Raw genomic sequence first — 27537 nt, 5'->3', positions numbered from 1 at the left:
AGAAATATTGGAGCTGTTACATTTCTTGTAATAGCAAGATGAATTGTGTAAATGTATTGATAAGCTATTCCCTTAAGTATTAGCGTGAAGTAATTAAATAATAAAAATCTTTCGCAAAGTTTTATAATACATTGCGTGAGAATGTATTGTTAATTTAATTACTTAAAAAGGTTTCAGCACGTTTAAAGTAAGAAACATTTGAGAAGCATTGATCACAACTATTAAATGCCTCGCGCGTTTTTTTATCAAAAGAATACAACTACGGTTTATTTTTGTAAAACAAATGGTGTATATTCTGAAATAAATACAATATCTACATTTCTTGATGAAACATTTCCTTCTTAACAAACCACGTAAAATAATCCTTCTGCATACTTTTTTATTGAAACAAATAAACTCTTCAAAACAATAGCGAACTAATAGAAACTCACGATTTATTTCTACCGCTAAAATGTGATCTTAAAAAACATTTCTATGGCCGCTTTTCGTTTATAGACTTTTAAAATGCAATCTTAAAAAACATTTCTATCGCTGCTTTTCGTTTATAAACTTTTAAAATGCAATCTGAAAAAACATTTCTATCGCCTCTTTTCATTTATAAACTTTCAAAATGCAATCTGAAAAAAACATTTCCATTCTAAAAAGCATTTCTATCGCCGCAGACAAATTTATTTTTTCTAGACAAATGACATTTCGTAAAAATACACTCGCGTCCATGACGAAAAAGTATACACCAAGCAAAAACTACAATTATGCTTTTTTAACTTGGTAAAACCTGAAACAAACAAATTAACTTTAACGAAAGACTTTTTTAAAAAGAAAAAAATTAAATTATACTGGCTATAAAAGTTGTGGAGTTCGCCAAAATAATCGTGGGACACGCGATCCTTTTTGGAGATAATAGTATTAGTGTGGTAGACACGATAGAATGTTTGAATGTTTGTTATACATAAAGACCACAATTTTATTGTGGTTCGTGTGCACCACGCTTGTTACACGAACACGATATACAATTTATATTTATCAAAGTAACTTTATATTAAAATAGTATTTTTAATTTAACTCTGATCACTAATTTTATAATGTAACGCAAACAACTAAACTTTTATATTTAATTACTGCAATTAAAAATTTCAAAAGAGTTCGCGCAAAATAGATTGCTAAAATTGATCTTGCAACCTATTGTGATTAAACAGTCGATCGCGTGGGGTCATTGTTTATCAGCGAGACAATTATTTTTAAAAAAAACAAAAGCTATCACAATGTTATTGTTCTGTGTAAACTATTCATGTGAGTTTCGCGTCCACGGTAGATTACATTTAGACTTTACTGTATATTTTATATAGCTAACGATATATATAAATTAAAAAAAAAACACTTGCCCATATTGTGATTCAATATGGGCAAGTGTATATCCCTTGGTATTTGTAAGGCTTGCTATGTAAAATATGCCTATCTATGAAAAAATAACCTGCCTGTACATCAAATCAGTATTTATTTTAGTCATTTATGAGAACCCTATGAATTAAAAAAGTCAAGCCCAGTAAACAATTAATTTTCATCAGATTTTTTTCATTGGAATTCAAATTTTTCGTGGTTGTAATGTGGAATAATGCCTGGCTAAATGTTAGGCCAACATAGTTTTTGTTACCACCAGGAAAGAGGAATAGTCAAGGTGGAAAAAATTACGCTGTGTCTCAAACGATTTCTCTGCAGTCAGAATACTGACCGCGTTCTGTGATTGGTGAATTCTATTGTTCTTTGCTCGTGATCAATAACGGAAAATCCTTTGTTTTAAGCACGAATAACATCGCTTATTCAAAAACCCAAATTTACTTTGACATTTGTTTTGAGTCTAAGCTTTCGTTTTAGAGAAACTGAATTTAATATCTTCGAAGAAAGCTTGGTAAATTAGCGTGTAAATGTCAACTATAGTACATTTTTTGCCTGTAGGCCTACCTACATAGTGTACAAGATTGTTATAAATCATAATATATATACTTTATTTCTTTAAAAAAAGGTATTTAAACAATGGAAACAGTAATAGAGCAGCAAAGATCGTGTCATGAAGAACGAGAGAGGCTTGAAGATGCAATGACTCAAGAATTATTAATGAAAAAGAATAATTTGAAAGAACAAATAAATTCTGATCATCGAGTACGAGTGTTACTAGAACGTTACGTTGAAATTACAGGTGATTATTTGTTTATTTCTAATCTTAAAAGAGAAAATTTGTAACCCTGTGGTAAGAATATCACCATTTAATCATTTAATATCCTTAAAAAACTGAAAATTGTAATTTCACAAAAAAGTGAAAAGCCTTTAAAGGGATCCTGAGTTAATTTTACAGGTTGGACTTTCTTAAACGACTTCATGGGAAATTTCCAGTGACATATCCACTTTTTGTTAAAAGTTTATGTAATTCCAGATGTTGCTTTTTACAAAGATAAAAAAGTTCTTTGACCTTTGTACGAATAATTTAAAAGAAATAACTCAACATCAAATATTTTACATAGCTGAGCAATAAAACAAAAAATGTGCTATATTAGCAACAGGTGTGTGAGATTTACTGATCTATATAACATGCCATACTAGGCTGGGTATGATTGCTCAAATGAGTATGATAGAATTAAGTCTTTATCCTTATCAACATCGATCCTAGGGGTTGTTATATATAGAAAAAAACAATCCTTGGAGGCGAGGTCTGCTAAGTTACCCAGCGCTAAAAAAGTAGCTGATATATAAACAAATTAAAAAACAATTAAAATGAACTGCCAAAGCATGTTTAAGCATTTTGAAGAGCGCTGTATTCCACAATTGGCTGATTAAAGTTTCTTTTTTTATGATATTTTTCCAATATGTACTGCAAATGCTGCATGTTTTGTTGTAGCAACATTTCGATACAAAGATGTGAAGTAACCAATTTTGAATCTAGTTGCTAATCTGCGAAAGTTTTCCCATGAAAAAAATGTTGAACCATCAATAAATTTCACTACTTGTCTTTCAAAAGAAATCCCTTTGAAATAAAAATCATACACAAATGTGCAGCATGTGGAACAATCAGTAAATTTCACAACCCGCATCTGAAATTTAAATCATTTTGAAATTATAATCATGCATATGTATTTAATTTTTCCTTTGTTTGCTTACCTATGTGATAACATTGATGCAAAATAATTTTTTTACCAAAGAGAACCTTGTTTCACTTTGCGGTGAGAAGACATCTGTTTTGGCTGTAACAGTCAGTAATTATTAAAGCCGGCCAGACATAGCTCTTATTCAAGATCATGATTGGATTTTCACAGAAGTAGTTTGTTTAAACTTGTTTGTTTCGCCTTGCACTCTTAAACAGGCATAAGAGATATTAAACTAATTGCTAAAAGATTAAATGCTAAAATGTTGTGAGTGTTTTGTGATTGTTTTTTTTTTTAAGTTTTAGGTAAGCTTTAATTACAGACACAAGTTATAGCATTAAAATTTTCAGAAAATTTTCAATAAATTTCCCATAATTCCCTTCTTATATTTATTCTTTTTTTTAAAAATTAAACATTCTTTATTTCTTCTTATGCTTTAAAAGAAAAATTGGAGAGTTTATATGCCGATAAAGATTTTTTACGAAAGGAAGAAATAGCTTCAATTTCAGGACCTAATGAATTTGCTGAATTTTATGGTCGCCTTCGAACATTAAAACAATACCACAGAAAGTACCCAAACGAAGTTGCCGAGCCAATGCAAATGGAATTTCTCAGGTAAAAATTTATTTCTGAAAATAATTCTAAATGACAGATAATATTATGTATTTTCTGCCCGTTGAATTATATGAAAACAAAGTGTTGCAAAATATACTACATTTCATGGCTGAAGAAATTGAAATTGAAATAAATGAGGTAGCTCAATTTCATTATGTATAATAATTTTCTATCCTTTTTTACACCATCTAATAAATCTGATTTATTTTAATATGGAAATAGTCTGACTGTAACACTCAAAGGTGGACATGTTCATATCGACTAGTAAATCACATATTGATTCTGAATGTGTAGGCTTTAATAGTTTATTAAAACAGCATAAACAAATGTGGCTTTTAAAGAAGAGAAGCTTGACAATATTGAATTGTTTTTCGTTCAACCTAATAAACTGTTGAAATAATTGATTGCCCTTTTTCATATATTTTTAAAAATGATTGTAAAAATAAATGAATTTGTGGTTCAACACAGTGCTTTTGTTTCCATTGAGAATAGCAATCTACTTTTTTCTCAACAAAAAACTTTTGGCTTAAACTTTGAAAAGCAGTTATTGATTATATGCTTGTTTAATGTATTTGTCCTGCATTTCACAGATTGAAAGATGCTCGTGAAAAACCCATAGAGGAACAACAAGCACTGGCTGAGTTTACGGGCGAAGAAGGATCTGGAAAGTATTTAGATCTTCACGAAGCCTACAATCAATACATAAATCTAAAGGGCGTTGACAAAATCGAGTACCTTGCATTTTTAGTGGGTTTTGATAGATTGTTTGATATACCTAAGGAACGAAAGAATAACGAGTACATAAATTATGTGAGCAATTTATTGGATTACCTTTATGGCTTTATCCAACGTGCCAAACCGATTTTGAATGTTGATAAAGAGTTGGACGATGCCCTGAAAGACTTTGAAAGCAAATATGATGCTGGCACATTCCCTGGATGGCCAAAAGAGACAGGAAGTGCACTTACACATGCAGGTTTGATCCATATTATGCTTTCCTGCATTGAAAATACATTAGAATTTATTTTGTTAACCAGGCAGGTTTTAGAAAATTTGTAACCTAGTTGTTTCAGTGCTTTCTGTTCTAGACATTTAAATTCAACTGTTGTTTTTAGTCACTATGCTACGAAATGCCATACCACTACTCCGTTCACTTTTTTTGTACTGTCTATTTTTCCATCTATTCAGTACTTATGCAAAACTATTCATTTAATATTTGTGTATATCATCATTCATTCAGGTTTTTTTTTATAATTTGTTCATTATTTTTATTTACTGATGTTCATTCAGTGTTGTATTATCACTTATTTCTTTGTGCACCGTTAGGGTTATTCATCTAGTGTTTGGATACCATCCATTTAGTGCTTATGCGCCTCTATTCTTTCAGTGTTTGTAAACCATCATCTACTCAATGTTTGTGTATCGTAATTTATTCATTCATTGTTTTTATTTGCTGTTTTACATTCAATGTTTTTTCAGTGTTTTTCATTTATTGCTTGTGCACCGTTATTCATGTAGTATTTGAATACTATCCTTTCAGTGTTATGCACCGTTATCCAGCCAGTGTTAAGTTACATTCATTCATTCATTCATTGTTTATTTACCTTTATTTAGCACCATCATTTAGTCACGTTTATTTACAATCATTGACTAGTAATTTGTGCGAAAGCGAGACTTGCAATGTGAACTATTTTCAAGATTTCTAAATTAGTTTAAAAGGAAGATCACAAACAAAGTGCACATTTTTTTAAAAAAACAACTACCTTTCGTGGGGTCAGGCCTTAGATTGCTAATTCAGAGTGTTTTTTTACTATCAATTTGTCTAGCTGGTTGCTTAACACCTAAGTTTTTTTTTGCGTACAACACAGTATTTGCAACGTGAGCCCTACTTAGACCCTGGATTGTGTTTGTCAGTACTAAACTCAATGGTACCCACAATAATACAAGAGATATGTTGCTTTTGAAAAGACCTATGTATATGCATTTAGATTTTTTTGAGCCAATAAATTCTATCTCTTGTACAATATTTTTAATTTAATTAAAATTGAGACACGCCGTTCGTAATTTATATGAATACTGAGAGACGGAAGACTTGTTCTTAAAAACCTTAAAATCACCCTAAGAAACCTTAAAAACTAAATATCCATCTGTTCCTAAAGAAAACTCATTTAGATTTAGTAATATTCCCAAAATATTTGTACCATAGTTCTGATAAAATTGTCTCCTTTTTGTGTTTACAGACTTCGAATACGTTTCTTTCCAAAAGCTCAATTTTTGTCTCGTGTTGGGCGACGTAGTTTAGTGGTTAACACTCTGGTACTTTGTGCCGAAAATCGGTTCGATTCCCTTTGACAGCGATTCAATATGGGCAATTGAATATTACCATAGCCCCGGGTTAACCCAAGCCATGTGAGGAAAATTGGGGAGATGGCGCACTGTGTGGGCCGTTGGATGTTGCAGGAAGTTGTATGGCAGAGCGCTGACCGTACATGAGTTTGCGTAGCTCAAAGAGAGCATTAAATACTGTACTGGAAAGTATTTAGATCTTCACGAAGCCTACAATCAATACATATATCCCTTGATGGTTGTGAGGCTAGCCATGTAAAATGTGCAAATCTATCTAAGTCTGTTATAACAAACGGAAAAAAGCCCGTAAGCCTAGAAGTGTTTAAAAATTAGTCAGACGTCCTGATAGATTTCTAGAAATATCTCATTAACTCATTAATTTATTTTTGTGTAGGTGCTCACTTGGACTTATCAGCGTTCTCCTCCTCAGAAGAACTAATGTCACTGGGTCTTGATCGATTGAAAAGTGCCCTGCAAGCACTTAACATGAAGTGCGGTGGAGCGTTGGAAGATCGTGCCAAGAGGTTGTTCAGCACCAAAGGCGTAAGCCTGGAGAATTTAAAGTCGTCTGCTTTTTCAAAAAGTCGTGGAAAGGGGAAAGGTATGGATAATGTGAAAAAACAAAAAGAAATCGCGTCACTGGAAGCTCAGGTAAATTGAGAAGCTAGTTTTTGTTCGTCTCTTCACGCATGCGTGCTTATCTCTTCACGTATACGCGTTTCTCTCTTTGCGCATGCGTTTTTATTTTTTGTTTTGTTGTTCACAACAGAATGAACCTATATTTAAAAATGTATACAGCATTGAGGATTTCGTCAGTGATATGGCCGTGTATTTCGTTGGTGCCTTGAAAGGTTCATAGGATTGTGTGTTTAAAACAAACTCACAAATCTTGTTGCTGCAAATATTATTTACATGGATGCAATCGTGTAGGTTTTTTTCAGGCTATCAAAATTTTAATTTTTAAGTTTCCTTTTTTGCTTTTTTTGTATAAAAATGCATGCTAAAGCGTATTGAAGGGGCTGGCTGCAGCAGTTTGTCCCATTTTGGTTTATGTTAAAAAGTAATATTTTTTTCCTCCTTGAAGAGAATTGTGAAAGTAAAAATGTTACCTTTTCTAGTTTTTTCAGCATTTTAATTTTATAAGGTCTGTATAAACATATAGGCAAGGCTTTTTATTTTTTGACATGTTGGTTACCATAGGTTTGTAACTTCTTTCACTTTTCTACATAGGTTTACAGGCTAGTGGAAATACTTGGCGAAGAGAGACAAGCTACAAGAGAAAATGTTGAACGCAAACAAGCACGCAGCGCTCAGGAGTTAGAAGAAGATGAAGAAGATGACACGATGGCAGATGATTCAGACGAAGAGGAGGAGCAGACATTGTATAATCCAAAAGATCTCCCCCTGGGTGAGTTTTTCTAATGTTTTCTGCAGATTTTTGAAAAGACTGAGTATCCTTATGCTTAAAATGAAATTTATTTGTAAGAGACTCACATTATTGGGAAGGAGTGTCAGATTTTGTGATGAAAACAACATTTTGTGTAATGGGAACGTTTAGCTGACTGTTCCTTACACGCACTCGTTAAACCATTTTTGATGGAACTTCTATCTTCTCTGTTGTATTTCGTCACGTAATATTTTCACAAAACTTTATCAAAAATAGCATTTTTCAACCTAAGGGAGATAGATTGTGGCATGCCTACAGTGATAAACTCGTTCTCTGAATTAATACGGCGGTACTATCCCTTTTAAATCTTGCTTATTCCAGATAAGTTATCGGTTTTCTTTTTTAAATAGGATGGGATGGCAAGCCTATTCCTTATTGGCTGTACAAACTACACGGTTTAAATATATACTACAACTGTCAAATATGTGGCGACCAACAATACCGAGGACCCAAGGCCTTTCAACGTCACTTTTCCGAATGGCGACATGCGCATGGAATGCGTACACTCCAAATACCAAATACCGCTCACTTTGCAAACGTAACGAACATCAAGGACGCTCTTGCGTTGTGGGAAAAACTGAAAAAAGAAAAAGCAAAGGAGATGTTTCAACCGGACAACGAGGAAGAATACGAAGACTCGATCGGTAATGTTGTGAACAAAAAGACGTACGATGACTTATCGAGACAAGGGCTGCTCTAGACTGTAAGTACAGTCTTAACTAACTAGACTTGCTTTCTACGTAGAGTTGGTTGTTTAGGCTGTAGAAGTTTCCGTGACTATTAAGGCGATATGTAGTTGCCTCTAAGCTTTTTGTTGTAAAATGATGACATCAGCAAAGATAATAAAAAGTTCGAGTGGAACCAAAAATTTTAAAATTATCACTTAGTATTAACTCGTGTATAACCCTTCTAATTCTTTTTTTTTTTTGCGTCAGTAAAAAGTACAGGCATGATATGTCGTCTACTTGCTTTGTTAACACGTCGATTTTTGCGTCGGCAATTGCAACGCCGACTAGAAAGGCGTATTAGTGAAAATCCAATCCGCTTAACTTATAAATACTGTGCGTTAGTGGATTAACATTACTCTAGATATATCACTTTTACCATGTAACTCCATGGACAAACTGATTGTAAACTTTTGCAGTTGGAGGGGTCCCCTTCCCCCGGCTTTTCTGAGCCTCCAAAAGTCCGGCCTGAATAGGATTAAAATGAACTCAAACTGTGCAGGTATTTCTGGTGTTTGAGAAAAGTGGCAGTCTTTTCTATTGTTGAAGATGAGGTCATTCAATGTCGAGATTTTAAATATGTGCAACACCATTGAAAAAATTTAACGTTTATTTACTTTAAGGCATCTTCGTAGATTGTTAAAAACAAGAGAGTTGCTTCGAGCTGAAATGAGCCCCCGCCCCTCGGGTTCTCTTTTGCGAAAGGGGGTGGGGGCGTTCGTTTAAGGGAGACGCCCCTTTAATATTTTTTAACCAAAAAAGGCAGTAGTTTTTACAAATCTACGGAGCAGTGTTGAGTTAAGTTTTATAAATAAACAATGTCTCGATATTTAATTGCATTATTTTATCTTTGTCATATTGAACACGCCTTGTATCATCTCAAATTGCACAGGATATCCTCTGTGCTGCCCACTTATATCGACTTTGTTAGCATCACTTGGCACCCTAATAAAGTTCCTTTCTTCTGAAGGATTAATGTAATCATTTATTGTAACGCTTTTGTACAATACACGCTTCTTTTTTTTATAAGGATAGAATAGAATTTCTAACCAGGCTTTTCATTATATTTAATTCTGTATTGTTCTAAACAATAGCCCTATTGTTCGTAATCTGAAATTCCAGTCTGATAATCTTATAAAATATGTTCTTATAAAGAATAGGCGTGTATTGGTTAACTCTTATCATCAGGAATTGCGCAACAATGCTTTTTGTCAACTTACACAAGTACCCTTGTTTGAAGGATAACATCGCCTTAAATGTCCTTGTAATGCACGGGCATTTATAAAATCGACACACTATAAAGCACGACGTGCGATGCTACTTCCGACAGAGAAAAAATGACGTCAATGTGTTGTTACATTAGTTCCTCGCTGTGAAAGCTTACTAAAGTTTCTAATTTTGTTATCAGTAGTATCACGAAATGATTAAGTAATTGAAAAAATTATTATGGAAAATTGTTTTTGTTTTAATATAAGTACTTTTTGCACCTGCAGCGTTTTTAAGTGTTGTTCAGTTGTGTCTTCAGTGTGCCTTTTTTTAAAAAAAAATAAATAAATTATATGTTTGAGGTAAGCGTTGTTAAGAAATAGATAAAACTTTCAATTTACAGAATAAATTGCAGTGAAATAAATTCCTGGTATTACCCTTTTTCTAAGAATTTTTCTTGATCGGTTGAAAATCATAATTCCCTTTCGCTACAACTTCCCCTCGTGTTTTTTGATTTTCCCTGTTTTAACATAAAATTCCTTTTTATTATTTTAAAAGTAATAAAATTTATTAACATCTGCTTCAACTGCTTTAAAAAGTCGGACTTAAAAGTCGGTACAGAGAAACCACAACGTGGGCCTTCTACATAATCTTTCGAGTCATAAATTATGACCCTAATTAACGTATTATTCTCGTTAATTTTCGTTGAGTTGTCGTGTGGCTTGTCGTTTATTCTCGTTTTTTAAAGTTTCTTAATGATTTTCTTTCTCATCATGTTAAAAACGTCATCATGTTTTTGCTTCAAAAACAGGAGAGCAAAAACATTCCAACACTAATAATATTTGGTTTCGCATCCGCAATTGCAACCTAATACAATGTCGGTTTTTCTGTGACGTAAATTTTGAATCGACTTTGGCGAGGTGAATTTGACGTGCTATCTCGATGTTGCTGCGTTATTTAGTTTCGATGTTCGTGTCATGTCGAATTTTCTGCATATTCGCAAGTCATTACAAATTATTTCTGCACATTCGGCGATTTTTTGGCGTTATAAGCTTAATTTCTCCAAATTATGTGGTGTGAAAATTAGGGTAGAACTGAAACATTGAACACGTCTATCATACGTCATCGGTAATTGCCGACGTGACAAAAAGACGACATACGCAGTTATATGCAAACTAAAAAAAGAAATTGCATTATACCGGCCCCGATATTTGGAGTATACCATAAGAGTTAAAAGGAAGTCTTAGTATCGTGGGTATGTGTCATACAATTGTGAATCACAAGATCCAGACCTCGTGGACGCCTACCTAACGTTTTATGACTGTTGTAAATGAGAGAAGCTTCCAGCATGTAACCTATGACCATATCATGACTCCGCAGTTTAAGTTGACGGAATTTTAAAAAAATTGATAACAAGCTGTTTTTCCTTTTTTCAGCCAGGAAAAATAAATTGTAAATCTAAAACATGTTAACGAACGTTTAAAAATCATTTAGCTTAATTCATCGCGCAATTTGTGTTTTTATGAGCAACTACATATTAAATCGCGTTACGATCTTGATAATAGATGGTTAATACTGATTTTGCATTCAAAACACGAACTTTTGATGGTAGATGCCAAAGATTTCATTAAAAAAAAGTTGTCACGCTATGTAGGAGTTTTGTCTTGAGAAAATCAAAATTATCAACATTTTATGCGCGTGTTAATTTTCACATAATGGCGAAGAATGAGTGGAAAGTTTTCCAAAAGATTTTTTAAACATCCCCCCCCCCACCCCTTAAAAAATATACGTGTTTTCATTGTTTTGAATAAAATACAAAACGATTCTTTATTGAAAAAAGTATTGCGCGAAAAAATAACGCGTGCGAAATTTTTGCGCGTGATTGTGCTCGTGTGTTACATAGTTTTGGTTCAGTTCTCAGTGGCATTTAAAATAAAACAAAATTAACTGATTTTGAATGAGTGTGTAGCGCTTATGTAGTTGCACATATGTTATCTCTGTGTAACCTATGATCATGTCATGGTACAAAGTACAAAAAATAGATCACGAATTAAAAAATGGATCTCTTCTAAGAAGGGTTTTCGCTGGTAAGGATTGTATCTAACGTAAGAGCTGATTTTTTTTTGTTGTCAAACATCTCCCGTTAGCAAGGTCTTCCTTGATTTCACCTGGTAGCCTCGTTTAGTAACGGATTGGTCATTTATTTACTTATTTTCTCACTGAATGAGCGTATTTTTTTTTGGTAAAATATTTACTTTGCTTTGTGGTGCGATATGTCGACAGATAGTTTTTTGTCGCGTTATTAATTTACTGCATATTATATGTGACGGGGGATATGATCAATTGGAAATTATGTATATTCCCCCAGGTATTGCCACATATACACATTAAATTCAACAAGCAAAATCTCTTGTCTTATCCTTTCTACTAACTCGTTTTGAACAACAGCGGTAATTTGGATTTAAAACTTATTAAGATGGGAGAGCATATATTCTTCGAATATTTCGAGTTGTTCAAAAAATGAATGTAGTCAAGAAAAAACTACGAGGTTACTTGAGTGAGCGGGTGATAACAAATTATTAGTAATTGTTCAGTTACTTTGTCTGTAAAGAAGAAAAAAGGAAAAAAAGGAAAGTTTTTTGTACCCGTTTGTTTTTTTTACTGAACAAATACATTTATCGACTTTATTTATTTCCAAGATTTTTTCGCCGATTTTTGGCTTTCGTTTTTTTTAGAGCAAGAATTTCTCAAAAATACAAAGTTTAGATACCTTTGGTTTCGATTTACAATAGATATAAATAAAAATGTACAAGTAACAATATTTTCGCCGATTAAAAAATTTCCCGCCTTTTTCTTCCGCCGATTTTTTTCACCAATGAGGTAACTATGGAAACAGAAAGTTCAATTTATATAGTGTTGTAACTGTAAGGTTAGAGAACGTAAATTTTTCAGACATAAAGGTCTTGTTTTTGTGTCGCAGTTAAAGAAGACAAACGTAGCACCTCCCATTTGATTATTTTAACAGGAAGTACAAAAAGTTGGAATGACTTTTGCTACGTCATTTTTCAATCGACTCTTTGATTTAACTCCATCCAAATTACTTTTTTTCCACAGCGACCATTAAACTGCGAGTTAAATATGGCAATAAAACTTGTTGTGATTGTTCATTTGTCAATAGGTTGCCTTATACTTGCCAAATTTTTGCTCATTGTGAAAAAAAAATGTATCCTTTTATAAAGTGTGTCTAAATATCAAATTCTTGCATGTCGCATCATGTCTGCATTTTCTTTTCTGTGGTCTATTTTGTTCTTAGATACAATTTATGGATATTTATGTTTTTCACTTTTTTCCGACTTGATAATAATAACCAATGATTAGTCTTCAAAGGAACATGTGTAGGGTATTTTTAGTTTTTCTGATTATAAGCAATTAAGATTCTGTGACTGCCGCGCCGCTTTGATGCTTTTTTGCTGCAGCTTTTTGTGTGGATTATTGTTACGACCTTGTGATTACGTGTGAAGTTATTAGGACGGTAATTTGGCATGTTTAAATGTGTTGCATGTAATAGCTAACCGCATGTGAATGTCTAACTTTACTTTGACGTGATGTCTATGCGTACGGCAATACTTCTGCTATACTGTGGTTAGCGCATTTCGTTTTAACTTGCAAGAAAGGTTTGTACCTCTCGTCTGCTCAATTTGTATGCAGCTTTGCCAGTCTATTTGGAGCCATGGACTGACCTCGAACCAGCAAGCGTGGCAGGCGGGCATGTGTTGTAATGTTGAGGAAAGGAGTCTGATGTCGGGATTCTTATGCCGGGAGTCTGATGTCGGGAGTCGAAGGACAGGAGTCTGAGATCGGGAATTTGGAGTCTGAGTTCCTCACAGGAGAAAGGGGACTTGAAAGGGAAATCAGAAGAGCTAAAAAAGAAGGAAGGCTAAGGGGAGGAGCCTGAGGAAAGAAATCTAAAAGGAAGGGATTTAAAGAGTGGAATCTGGGATAAAGCATATTTATGAAATAGAATTCGTTGGTTCAAATTTAAAATTAAAATTCGAAAAATTCAAATAACATTGTACTTTTTTTGCAGCTGTTTAAAACATCAATCCTCTGTAAAGATTGTCCATAACTTTCAAGGTGAAGTTAAACGGGCAAATAAAAAGTTTTTAAGCATCGGAAGTTGTATTATTAAACGGGTAATCGGAATATAAAAACCGCGGACGTGCTTTTTAAATCATCCTCTAATAGGCCAGAGTTTGAACAAATTAGGGAGGTGATTATAGCAAAACGTTTCAAGTGTATTTTTTGTACCTTTCGGATCTATTTTTAAACGTTGTGTTCGTTTGAAGTATTTGTAAAAATTAGCTGCGACGAGGAGTTGTTTCTATTTTGAACTTACGCTTAGAAGAAACGTGTTTAAAATTAAGGCCTGTACTACCCGTAACTCGAAACCACAATTGGTCTCATTAAGTAACAATGTGTTTTGTCTTTCAAACATGATATACTGTTTTATGAAAACTATTTATTTTTGCACTTCACCTCAAACATGGATTAGCTACTCAGGAAAAAATTCCCCAAATAGTCATTATTTACCTGGGTTTATTAGGTAAATTGTTTATTTTTAAATTATCTATATTATAATACCCGTATACGTCTGTCCCTCTGTCACGCAAAATGGTACCGAGAGTAGCGACAAGCACGCAATGCGGTTTTAAAAAAGCGGGCACACCCGTGGATTTTGCACTTTATTTCATTTATACTTTACCACTTATTGTTTAAATTTGGCATTGTTTATAAAAAAAGTGTAGGGGCATTAAAATTTTCATTTTTGCCCCATATATTAGCCAATCAGAATGTTGAATAAAAGGGATAGTGAGCAACTACTCTCCAATTTGTTTATCCTGAAACCATTTTTGTCAAAATTTATCGAAACGGTAAAACTGGGAGGGGCGGGGGCGTTGGCGGGGGAATAAATAAAGCATACCGAAAATACTAGTTGACATAATTTCATCTAATACTATTTTTATCTAAAACTGTTTTAAAAAGATAAAAATTATTTTAACAAAAATTAAGACACTTAGTATGCTCCAACCATAATGACGTCACAATTGAGTGCTTTTACTGCTGCAGGAGCCAAAATGCGCCATCATAACGCAACAGGAGCTTGTACTGTTGGTGTGTCGTAGGCCGTACTATTTTCATCTTTCCATATTCTGCCAAACACACAGCTATTTTTGCTTCGTGGTTTGCAATTACCTGGTCAAGTAGAAGAGAAACATTTACTTATTGTGTGAGTAAACATGATTTTGAAGAGTCGTCTGCATGTATTTTCTGTTCACGTCGAAACCATGGAATTGAAATTCTGCTTATGTAACTATGGCAGCCGTGAAAATGTTACGTAGATTATTAAAGAGTCCATTTTTTGTTTGTTCGTGTTTGGTTGTCTTTATGTTTGTTTTTGTTTTTTTTATAATTGTTTTTTTATTTGTTTTCTTTTTTGTTTGTTTGTATATTTATTTATTTGAAACCAAAAATATGATATATAGCATTCAAATAAAAATGAGTTGATATGCCATTGGATTTATATTTCTAAGTATTTAAAAAAACTGAAAACCAGCGATGGTATGTACTTGATAAAGAAAGCGAAATAGCAAATTAATAAAAACATTTTATTGAAAATAATTAATTTTGTTTTTGCTGGGAGCAGACGGTAATAACTGTGGAATATTTTTAAGCTCTTTGATTGGCTATCCTTGTCTAAAATTGAGGTTGTTAACTAAGGTGCGACATGTTGCGCACGAAACGCGATAGATGAAACGTCAAACGCGTGATTTGCAATTACATCTGACAATATTTTCCTGTTATGTGAGTAAATATCGCTCTTGAGAGCAGTCTCCATACATGTCCACCATGTTGAAATTAGATAACCAAACACTACAAGTTTTCGTTCGAACGACAAGACATACTCATCATGTAAAATATGCACGAAACAATACAACTTCTTTCGAAGTGTTTATGTTGCTTGTTTTGAGAAGACACATCTTAGCTGAGATGGAGTCGGTTGAAAGTTTGTTAGTCCTCATTTTCAGTATGACAGCTTTGTGGTTGGTTTAAAATGGAGAAGAATCTTGCGGTTTCAATCGCTGTGATAAGGAATCGATTATTCCTTGTCCTGTATAACGCCTCCTTCAATACACACTTGTTATTCGCTGTCAAAGAAAAGTAGGTCTACTTCTGTACTTGGCTTACACTTCAACAATTAATTATTATGCTTTTATACGATTGCATATGACATGTCAAGTGAAGGAATGGCACGAATCTGTGTCGTCATAGGCACTCTTATCCTTCTGTGTAACAATTTAAAATATGTTGACATGTTTCGACCTCAGGATGGACTGGTTTTGGCTGCATAGTTATCGACTGACTAAAAAAGTAAAAATATCTATTCTGTTCCAATAAAGCCTACTGGCAGCATTGACGATACCAATGGCTATGAACCAAGAATTTGCAACTTTGCTTCTTAGGCTTCATAACTTTGAATTTTGTTTTGGAACCTCTTTGGCTGTTGGTTCCATTTCTAATGGTTTAACTTTTCCTACTTTTAATTTCAACAATTTTTTTGTAACTAGGTTTTTGTTCGTTGGAAAAACCCGGGCATGTTTGTTATAAAAACATGTATTTATTTAATTTCCTGTCCTATGTCCATTGTACACTACAATAAATTTTTGCTATGTTTTAAAACATATTTTAAACATATTCTTTTTATTATCAAAAACTATATTTTTTTCTCTGGTTACAAAATTTTTCTAAATTTTGCGTTGTCTAGTACTAAGTTTCCAGTGTCTGTTGCAGGTAGGGAAAAGGGAGAGAAAAAAACAATGAAATTTTATAAAATTCTTCTTACCATTCAATGGTTTTAACAAAATATATGCGGAGACAAATAATTTAAGTTATATACATTTACATAGATATAAAAAAATAAATAAATTCCAGTGGTCAAATAATATATTTAATATTTTTTTTTACTTGCTTATTCAGACAGTCAACATTGCGTAAATTCATATAAGTTTGAATAAACAAGTAAAAACTTCGTTCGTCCTTTTGTTTTTTTTCAATGTGGTGTTTTTTTTTTGATTTATGGGAAAGCGTAGAAATAACAGAAAACCTTTTCCTGGCCAGCAGAAAAAGAATTAAAAGGAAGAACGTATAAGCTATATTTTGAAACAGTTAATTTTTTTTCAAGCTTTGATTATCTGTTTTATGTAATTTTTTTGTCGTTCACATAGATGTTTTTCTTTAATAAATGACTTGTTATATAACATCACTTTACCGTTTCAAAATAGCTCTTATTATCTGATAATATATATTAGCGAATGTCAACTCCTTCACGGAAGCTGGCTATCCTTCCTCGCTTTAAAATAACTTCCTAAAAGGAGTTGCATATTTTTATATAATTATCTAGTTTTTCGTTTTGTTTAAATATATATCTATTTATTACCAGCTCATTCTTCGTTCTTCCAAAATATTTCTTTAAATCTAAAGGTAGCGTTTCTGGGGATTTCTCCTCTAGCATCTGCTTGATGGTGATGCTTACTGAATTGGTTCCCCTTCCTTGGTTTGCCGCTCCCTTTGAAGGCTACGTACCAGTGTCTGTTATTTTTCTTCGTGTATTGGAACACTATTTCATTCCTATTATCGCTATGCTTGGTGAAAACGCAATGTGCGCTGTTTCCAGTACGCTAAAATAAGAAAGAAATTTATGTTATTTCAATGCTTTCCTTTTTTTGTGAGGTCTGGATCCGAAGTTGTGTATTGCAAATTCGACTTACCTTTGTGATAAGCTTGGCGTGTTTTCTACTGAAGCATATGTAACGGTTTGCTTTAATACCCCGAATACGAATTTTTCCTGAGAATCCAACTGACTCTAAGCTGAGGTTAGCTAAAATAAAAAAGTAAATCAATCAATTCAAGCAGCAATTAAATATATTCTAACGCGAGTTGCATTAGAAATAAATATATACAAGAGTAGAGATTGATAGGACAGCGAGACTAAATAAGTGAGGCTAAACGTGCTCAAAGGAGAAGCAGTTAAATTTTATTTGATGTACTTGGAACCCTCCAATTTAGTGACAGAATTTTTGTTTATTTGTGTGATAAGATTTCCTATGTTACTCCAATTTTGGAGCCAAAATCCTTATTGTTCTCGTGAAATGTCAGGTGAAGAAGAAAGGAAAGTATTTTTTTAAAAAACACCACGATGTAACGCGAAACGTGTTATAAATTGAACTATACATGTGGATGACTACGCATGCGCACAGTTTATAGGTTATTTAATGTCAAGTTGCAATTTTCTTGTTTAACTGGGACTTAAAATTCTGTTGTTATTGTTGTTACATTCGTATCAAATTTCAGCTCATTGAAACTCAAGTGTCACACAACATAAAAGCTCAATAAGATTGTTTAACTCTTTCACTTTTCAGCATTCAATAAAGTTTATAACCCTCACATAATAAAACGTGGTTGCGAATAACCCACCGTTGCATTTTGCGGTAGATAAGTCTGGTTTAGTAATAGCTCTTGTTTAGCTTGTGTTATTGTTTACTCGCTATTTTTAATATCAGTTTTAACCAAACTGTCCCTCACTGTCAAACAGAAGTTTGGCCAGCTGAAAAATTACGCTTACCATATATAGAAGTCTCATCTCCCTTTGCATCCACTTGCTTATCGAATACTTGTATATATTGTTTGCTCTTCATTGAGCGCAGCCTGACTTTTCTTCGTCTGGAGACATTCATTTTTGTAGTTGATAACTCATGTGGATTAACCTAAAAGAAGCAAGGTAAATATGACGTCAAAAGAAGATGTAAGAAGGAGTGTTGTAAATCTTTTCTACAGTACTGGATGGTAGATCACAACTCTCCACCAGATTGTTTCGCAAAAGACGGATATGTTGTGTGTGTTAACTTCAAAACAGTCCCGCGTTTTCAATAAAGAAACAATTTTTAAACGTCTCCTTAATGTTGAAAAACGAAGCGGCAAGTGAAAAACAGATAATAAGTAATCATTAATTTTAATGTCAATTTTGTGATAAGGAATTATTTTATAAAGATTAAAATAACTTCGACTTTTCATGACGGGATCAAGCGGTTTCATTGTGTAGTACCGTGGCTGGCTCGTGTAACAGTTGATAAACTTTCTATGAAAGTTTTTCTTTTTTCAATAAAAAAAGTCCCCAGCGCCGTCGCATGTAAAGTGTTAAGTTAAAAAGAATGAGGAGAAAGAGATACGAGTACATAGGGCGGTAAAATAAAAGTCTTGTAACTGCCCATGAAATTCTCGAAAGTTTCTTTCATTTAAGAATTAACTGTTTTTATCTGTTTTTAATATTTGTTTACGTTTAATAGACATAGGTTTAAATTAGACATCCTGATAACATGAGGAAGGAATTTCACAGGCTATTAGCAATTACGAATCGAGTTTTTCTAATTTATGATCTTCCACAAACGCGCAAAAAATTTTGATGATGGGCGACAATAACAAAAATTGAGCGATTTTTAATTGCTACTTTCTCATGTAGCAAATAACAAACGCATAAAATTTGACCAACATTCGTCAACATTCATTAAAAAGTCTTTACCAAAATTAGCGTGTTTTTTTGCCGTCTCTTTCATGTCTGGGCATGTTTTATTTCGGTTTTTGAGTTTTTCTAACTCGGAATCTAGTCTAAATTTGTCCTATTAATTTGTAGATGAGCTATGTAGATAACATTTTTTTTGCAAGAATGTATTTATAATTCTGACGTCTTTTAAGCCTTTTATAAGATTGTAATGGATATTTTTTTGTCAGCAGTCTGTAATACGCGGAAATGAAAGGAGAAAAACATAGGTATTTTCCTCAACTATGAATTATAGGAATATTTGAGGAATTTTTTTTCAATTTATTTACTATAGAGTTGTTCTGTGTTAGTCCACATGAGGTATTTCCCTGACGGAATTCTTGTATATTTTTGTCAAAAGTGTCAATTTTTTACAAATAATGTTCATTAAATGCACTGCTGTTTTGGTGGTCGCTGCCACATCTTCGTCATATTAGAAGTGTCGCGTCCTGCATACGCCTTGCATTGTACGTTTCATAAAATGCTTAAGTTTATCACGATAATTACTTGCGGTCGGATTAATGTCGGAAATGTGATAGACCTACGAGAAAGTTTGCTTTTGTGTTTCTTATGAAAAAAGATATTTAAAATGTGTGTGTTCATGTTACATAAGGCATACATGAAGGCGGCGTGTGGTATTTAAATACCCCACTACGATATATTTCACATGCTGGTCGCGCCAAACTTATGTGCCCAAGGAGACATCAGACACTCTGTATAAGCTGCCTATATAAGAATAAGTACCCAAACACAAAACTTACGGTTGTTGATGTATAGTAATCGGTTGCGCTTGGTCTCGATAATACCAACCTATAAATGCGAAAAAGAGGGTCAATGTTTTGCTGGTTCAGTTTTTTTATGTAAACATTTAAAGTTAAGTGAAGCGGAAAGACAACAAACTAGATATATTTCAAAGTAGTTTTAAATCAATTCCAAATAGATGCTGTCAACAATTCACGTTCGCTACTGTTTTTACAGGCCTTTGAAGTCCCGCTTTGTTTTGCTTTTTCTGTTCTAACTGTAATTATTGACACTGGCTGAGCATCTGGAAACATGAATGTTAAAAATCCACGAAAATGTTTGAATGAAAATCACTCTCGATCTTCATAACGTAAGTATAAGAAGTTAAAATTAAAATCACCAGGTTATGCCAGGAAAAATAAATTATACATAATATAGATATATAAAAAAAAAGAATTACTTACGACTCCATGGTTAAATAAATAAATATGATGCAATGAATGTACATACTAAATTCCATTTTATTAATATATATCAACTAAATAATTTCAATATGTATTCTTTGTTTGTAACCTAGTATGAGTTTAATTATTTTTTTCTTTCTTGTACTGTATGAACTATTTGAGGCACGTGCATTCACTTGCACTGATTGAGTGTAAATGATTTTAGATGCATGCCCAGCTTCTTTATATACAGTTTTAACACTCATTAAAAATCTAGTGTCGTAATTCGGAAATTAATAAATACTCGGTTTAATAGACGTCTTTAAAAGTCGTTTGTTTTTCAATATAATGATGACACACTGTTTTCTTAACGAATTATGCGATCTTTAAACCATGCATTGACATAATTACATAATTAATGACCTCTTTTGTATTTACATGAATTTATGTCTACCGAGTATTTAAGTGTAATAAATTATCCTGAACATCTTATGTTTAAAAACATGTCAAAAAAGTAGAATTAAACGAAAGAGAAACCTGTAGCAGGCTAATGTTTACAACAAAACACTTGTATTCCTGTAAATGAAAACATTGCTAGATGTGTAGTATAGGAAAGCACTGTCAAGTGTTTCTAAAATTACTCATCATTTTGATGGTTCACAGGAAAACAAATTAAGCGTGGGGTAAGACTAAGGAATGTATATTTGGATATGCAGTGCCTCATTAAGGAAACAGTAGAAACGCTGAAAATCTATTCCTGGTATAGAACGCTGTTGTAGAAAAGATTTATGGATTATAATTGTGACGAAGTAATTAATGAAAATGTTTTCTGTATTTCTTAATCTGTTTAATGATTCTTATGTTTTAAATGGAACTTGGTAATTACTCGTGAACCAGGATGTAACTGACTACCGTATGTAAAGTCTTAAAAATTTTTGACCTAATTTTAACCTTTTCTCACCGGCTATGCACTTTTTGAACTTTCAAGAAATCATTAGCCAGATTTTGTAAAATGGATGACATGAGGTCAGCTTTTGATTCGATGCCAAAAACTTTACGGAATATAAATGACTATAAGAGGGTGAAATGTTTCCTTTTATGTGGGCTGCCTGTGTTGATTTTTGATTGTGAATTTCCCTTCTTAGTTATCATAGCAACGCAAGGAAACATTTCCCAAACAAGTAACCACAGATTAATAAACAACCGTTGTGGGAATATGTGACGAAAAAAAAAGGAATACCAAAAAGTGCTAGTCACAGTTCAGGCTACCATTATGGATAAACAAATTAAGCAAAGATCGATTTTAATATTTTCTGTCTCAGAAATTTTATTGAGGCGTTTAAAAAACTTATTGAGGCGTATAAAAATTTTTTATGGCGACGTCGGAAAATATTTTATTCGATACTGATTCATAACACAGTCTGATAAGCCGTGAGAACGTTTTTGAAGTTCATTATTCAATGGCTGAAAAAACATCGGTGTATATTAATCATAGATGGGATAAATCGCCCGAACACTGTGAGTCTTCAATTTTGTGTACATTGTACAAGCTTGGTTGTTTATAAATCTTTAAATAGATATATATTCATAATCTTTTGGAAAAACCATTTCTGTCTTCTAAATGTGAAAGAATGGCTTTATATTTTTATTAACCAAATGATCCGATCCTTTGTTGGGATTTACACGATATTGAGGCGATAGGATTCCGTCCTTTGTAAGCAACCATAAGATGTTTAGGCCTATTCAACATAACGAAGAGTGTAATTAATTATACAAAGTTCATAGGCTGACGTGGAGTATTTGTTTATTGGATGCTGCAAAATGTTTGCATAAGTTTCACATAATTTGTGTCTCTTTTGACAGTAATCACTTCTAATGAAGTATCAACTAGAACTCATCGAACGTCTTTAAAATACCACAGAAAATAGTTCAATAGCATTTTTAAGCATTGTTGCTGACAGAATAACTATAAAAGACCCCCAACAAACTTTTTATGAGATGCCATGGACGATATTCACAGAAAAGCGGGAAGTTATTTTTTTTCTTATTTAATCAATATTACCTTTTTATGTAAAAAGCGTTTGTGGAAATGGCCGTCATTTCGAAGGTATTCAAATTACCGTGCGATACAAGAAAAATCCGTGACCGCATCACGTATTCTAAAAAGCATCTTCCATAACTAGTTGTTTGATAACATCTCTCAAGAATCTCTTGTATGTTCCGTTACAATAATTAACGCAATATATCTCAGCCACAGGTTTTTATGACGATAGTGAGATAACGTTGGTATTTCCTTTTCTAATTCGACAAGTTTTGCTAGTTTGATCATTTTTAAAAACGTTTTTTTTTACGCAGTGTCATCAAAGTGAGAATCAGCAAAATAAGAAGGAAACTAAGTTGATGGGAAACGTTGCGTTAAATGCATCATTAATTTAAAACTTTTCGTCACAACAAAGGACAAGACGTTACTGTTAATAGCTTTTGTGAAAAATCCACGTTGTCAAAAATGTCACGCTTTCATGTCCTTGAAGGGAAAGAATAAAGAAGCCGTGCCTTGTTTTCTGTAAACATGACTTAAAAACGTCCGATGCCTTGTCTAGAGTAAGACGTATTTAAGTGGCATTGATTTATATCCAAAGGAGGTCCCCTTTTGATTGTATGTATCGGTGTGGTCAAAGTTCATTTGTAAGTAACACAGGTCGACTACCAGTCGAATTTCTGCATCCCATTCATGTAGCAGGATTATAAGCAATACCAGAAGATAAATTCAAATTTTTAACCAGAAAATAAATATATCTGTAATAGAAGCAGCACGTACCAAAGCAATAATGAAAATCAGACATGGCAAACCACAAAAGAAATCATAAAAATAGTGTTACAAGAAAATAAAACAATTTCTTGCTTAATTTGTGACCAGAAGTTTTTCGGCTTCTAATTATCCTTAATGAAGTCGGGTGAATTATTAATTACCTCCTCAAAGAGGTGGGACTTATTTCTGCAGCAGGATGAGATTGATCTAATTTTATCTGACGATGGAATGTCACTAATTTCAATTTGGTTGCTAAAGTTTTCGACATTGTGAAAGTGTTATGGCAATGTTTACTGTCAAAAATCAAAAAGCAATGACATACGTTTTCATAAGGGTTGAAGATAAATAAATTACCAACAAAATAGATATTGTATACCACGCGTAAACAAGTTTTTGTGTCAAGAAATACGGAAACAGTATGAAGTTTCCCCGTGTTTTTTTTTTACATCCTAAAAACAGGACACGCTATCAGCAAAATAGTACAAAACGGGATGATGCTGATATTTTAAATTTGTTCATTAGTTAATTACTTACAAAGTTCTCCCATGCTCCAATGCTGCAAAGGTCAACACATGCCCACTGTGTATCCTGAGAAAATTGGTCGCTAAAAGGCGAATGATGTTGCAGTTAAAATATTTCTTATCAATAGAAAGGGTAGCTTATCTATTGCAATCTGGTTTTAATGAAAGTTACGTATTCCCAAAAACGTTGCAAGTTAGTAAAATGTCCTTGTAGTTATGTCGTTATGCAAGAGTTTTGATGCCATTTTAGTCTATTGACTCGTAAAATCCAAAAATACAACCAGTTGGAACATATAACTTTGTTTAGTTTTGTCTTTTCCTCTTTTGGTTTGTATCGGTGTCAAACATATTTCTCTACTTCGTACATTATAAATTACCATTCTTTAATAAGAGGAAAAGAATTGTTATGAACTGTGGAATACCCTCCTGATTAAAGTAACTGGAAAATATTTTACAAATAGCATAACACTGAGAACTGTTCTGGCGAAAACAAAAATTATTAAATAAAGTAGTACTCGCCCAAAAAAACATTGTATCAAGTATTTTGATTTCTTTGAGTAGAACACAAGATGCGGAAAATGATGCATAATCTTGACGTAACAACAATCAATTCACAATTTCCTTCTCAAAGATTTGTGTCAAATAATCTCTGTTTATTAAAAAAGAAAAATTTAGATTGTCAAAGAAGTGGATTGAATTATTGTACTCTGATGGAATTCCTTGCTAATTATACTCGCCGTATATATGCTTTATATGGACATAAGTGGATTACGTATAAATGGATCGATTTCACCTTTCTTGCTGTAAAATGACCCCAAGTTCCAAAATTACCTGACTTGTCTATTAAAGTATTATTTAGAAAATTCTTCTAGGTCATAAAAACTTAAAGGTAGTAAATCTCTTACAGCTGCATCATCGACATTTTCCTGTTTTTATATAGGACCTGGTTGACAATAGTACCGTTAATAACTCAGTACGATGGCATTTTTATGACACTTTGACCTTTCTTTAAATTGTTTTCGTCAGACTTGACATCAAGGTTAATTCTTGTTACTTGTTATTAGTAACAGGAATAGAGAACGCCTGCGCTTATATCTTTTTTTTCCTTGTTACATGTATGCACTACGCAGTTTGTGTCCGCTAGTCTTATTTACTGATTGGCATTACCGCTTGCTAGCTGATTGGCTTTGCCACTTGCTATGGAGGTGGTTTGAAGAGGTGGAAAGTCACGATATCGAGTTAATGTGACTCAAATTTTTTAGTGCACTTTCCCAACTAACAAGTGAAACATGCTTTGTTTCAAGGAATATAATTGAAAAAAATTGTTTTTTAGCTAGTATAGATGTGCAGGTTTACGTGCATCAAATTGATGTTTCAGGGAAGATCGTAGAGAATGTTTGCTATCAGCTCTTACCGTGTATAAGCTGCAACAATGTGCACTTGTTTTGCTAATTCAGATATGACTTGATCATGTAACGTTAGTCATTTAATTTAAGAGGGCGAATACTTAGCGAATATCAGACAACTAACAACTTACGGTTTACCAGTAATATCAAAATATCCACGCTAGAATATCTTCCTATTCAAATTTCTTATTTTTCTTATCAGTGGCCTTCTTTTCCTCCCATGGTGATCCTAATACCACAAAATATATACTAATCTATGTACATACATGTTAATAATTACTGTTTTTTTTGTACATCCCTTGTCGGTCAAATTCATCCAACCCTTTGGTTAGTTTTAAATTAAAAACATTTGTGTCAAGTAAATTGTAAGTCACTGCCTTGTTTTTTCGGATTTGCTTTTGGTTAATAAACGACTCTGGTCACACCTAACTAATTATCAGTCTTAATTAATAAACTTTAGAAGGTGTAGCTAGAGTTATTAAGAGGGTGTAACTAGCCAAACCTTCGACGTTCGTTGATTATTAAACAACAAACGTCCTGATGGTATCAAAGTTCATGAGATATTTCAGCTCTTTAATGTTACTACTAGCAGGCCCCACGAAACCTTCGTCAGAGTAAACTTCGAAAAAATTTTTTTTAAAATTTAAACGGTGAGTCAATCTCGAGGTCTTAAATTTCAAAAAAAAAATTTCCAAAAAATGCTTGGCCCCTTCACCTTTTAAACCATTTCGTGGACCCTGACTAGCGGGGATAGCTACTTCACTCTAAAGAAATTTTCTTGCGCAATGTTTGTTTGTATACAAATAAACACCATGGGAGGTAAAATGGTAACCTTCACTACGAAATCTCTTGTTTAAAATCAGGTAAAACAGAAACAAACATAGGATTTCCTAAGTTATTTCTCTTCTTGTTACACGAAACAATGAGTCACGTGGCAGGTAACTTTGCGGTTTCCACCCCAAATATTTTGCCATTTTGATATTTCTCTTTTCATGACAAGGATTTGTGTACAAAAAGTTTTATGCGGTTCTGGATTGTTTATTCTGAACATAACATTAGTGATCTATGAAACAATCAAATACTAATTTTATATTAATACCATTGTTTTAGCTTTTCACATCCTTTCATTGTTAGCTTAAAATAAATACCCTTCTTTCTGTGGGCAAATCTTTTGTTCCGCTAAAAGGAAATTACAGACATAAGATGATTTTATACATACGCTATTTGTTAATGTATCTATATAAGAATCGCAGGCTCAAAAACCCTGCAAGAATCATGATTTAAGTGAGATTCATTTAGATTAAAATGACTTGGTCCGAAAATTACTTTACATCGTAAAAATTTGCGATAAACATTTAAGTGGGGTAAAATATCAAGATTTTTTTTAAGAAATAGGCATGGCGTTAAGAATCTAACTGAAAATTGTAATTCTTTTTAAAAAACAAGTACCTAGATTCTATCTTGTACGAAATTTTCCACAATCTTCTTTAGATCGTACAGTAAACTTGCAATGGAAGCCGGTTACGTTCTTACAATGATGTATATGAACTCCATGCCTATATTAAATATCAATTCGTTTTGCCCTATCATTTGTTTATGTTTTATTTTTGTTTCGGATGGGAGTGTCAAAAGCTTTTCGAGACAATACACAAATGCTGCTTGTTTACATATATATAGTAAAACAAATCGAGACATATTTTTTCATATCGCTCTTCAACATAACTAAGTAATCGCAAGTGGTCGTTTTTGTTGCCATAACTTTCCAAAAAACACAAATAGTTGGCATTAATGTTGCTATACGCAGGGTGATTAACGCGCGGTTGCATCCGAATTGTTTAGTTCATGTGAAAGTCGTGGATGGCTTTAACACACGTATTTTTTGGTTATTTTAATAACTTTCGTATAATTTCGTAAATAAATATTGTAAAGCCCTTCTTTTTTTTATTTCACAAAATAAATTCACGTGTTTTTCTAGAAAATTACTGATTCGTAAAATTAACTCGACACACGATTGGCTAAAAAAGAAGGAATTTATCCACACATAGATTTATTTTCTAAATGCATGTTAATTTCCTAGGACTTATAAGGAAGTAAACTCGCACTAAAAATTGCTTGATGAAAACCTATAGATTTTGAAAATGTTTCGTTTACCGTAAGCTTTTCTTAAATAAAGGTTTTTCTTTAATTGTAAAAATTGACGAGAAATCTGCTTTTATTTAAAAACTGACGAATTGTACGGATAAAGGAGTCATTTATCGTAAGTGAATTAATTTTTGCCAATTTATCGAGTTTTTGCCAATTGCAAAAAAAAGATTTCTTGCGAAAATTATTGGAAAGCTTGAAATGGCTATACACTGTTTGTTTGTTTTTGTTTTTTCTGAATAGATATGCAAATTTCAACTTTAGCAGTGCACAAAATCCCTAAAACCAAAAACCAAGATAAATGCCGTTAAGTTCTTATTTCGCGAAACTCGCGAAAATTAATTTTATTT

At 33.0% G+C, this 27537-nt stretch overlaps 2 protein-coding genes across 5 annotated transcripts; one reads left to right on the top strand and one right to left on the bottom strand.

The window, feature by feature from the left end:
* Positions 1–2008: 2008 nt before the first annotated feature.
* On the top strand, positions 2009–26555 carry LOC130657038 (splicing factor 3A subunit 3-like). 4 transcript variants are annotated; one of them, XM_057459999.1, is made up of 7 exons: positions 2009–2194; positions 3578–3749; positions 4340–4725; positions 6490–6746; positions 7326–7503; positions 7893–8245; positions 26537–26555. In XM_057459999.1, the coding sequence occupies exons 1-6, from the start codon at positions 2032–2034 to the stop codon at positions 8240–8242; spliced, it is 1506 nt and encodes a 501-aa protein (XP_057315982.1). In that variant the 5' UTR covers positions 2009–2031; the 3' UTR covers positions 8243–8245; positions 26537–26555. The 4 variants fall into 4 exon arrangements, with proteins under 4 accessions (XP_057315982.1, XP_057315983.1, XP_057315981.1 ...); XM_057460000.1 differs by lacking the exon at positions 26537–26555 and adding an exon at positions 18274–22116; XM_057459998.1 differs by lacking the exon at positions 26537–26555 and adding an exon at positions 9456–9554.
* Positions 16381–20469, bottom strand: LOC130657039 (fibroblast growth factor 8b-like). The gene is made up of 5 exons (XM_057460001.1): positions 20331–20469; positions 19887–19935; positions 18154–18295; positions 17300–17409; positions 16381–17209 (listed from the first exon to the last, which is right to left on the bottom strand). The coding sequence occupies exons 1-5, from the start codon at positions 20384–20386 to the stop codon at positions 16973–16975; spliced, it is 594 nt and encodes a 197-aa protein (XP_057315984.1). The 5' UTR covers positions 20387–20469; the 3' UTR covers positions 16381–16972.
* Positions 26556–27537: the final 982 nt, after the last annotated feature.

The sequence above is a fragment of the Hydractinia symbiolongicarpus genome, chromosome 9 (genome assembly GCF_029227915.1).
Source record: "Hydractinia symbiolongicarpus strain clone_291-10 chromosome 9, HSymV2.1, whole genome shotgun sequence".
NCBI lineage: Eukaryota > Metazoa > Cnidaria > Hydrozoa > Anthoathecata > Hydractiniidae > Hydractinia > Hydractinia symbiolongicarpus.
The sequence above is the reverse complement of the archived record's forward strand: the minus strand, read 5'-3'. Positions and strand labels throughout refer to the sequence as shown.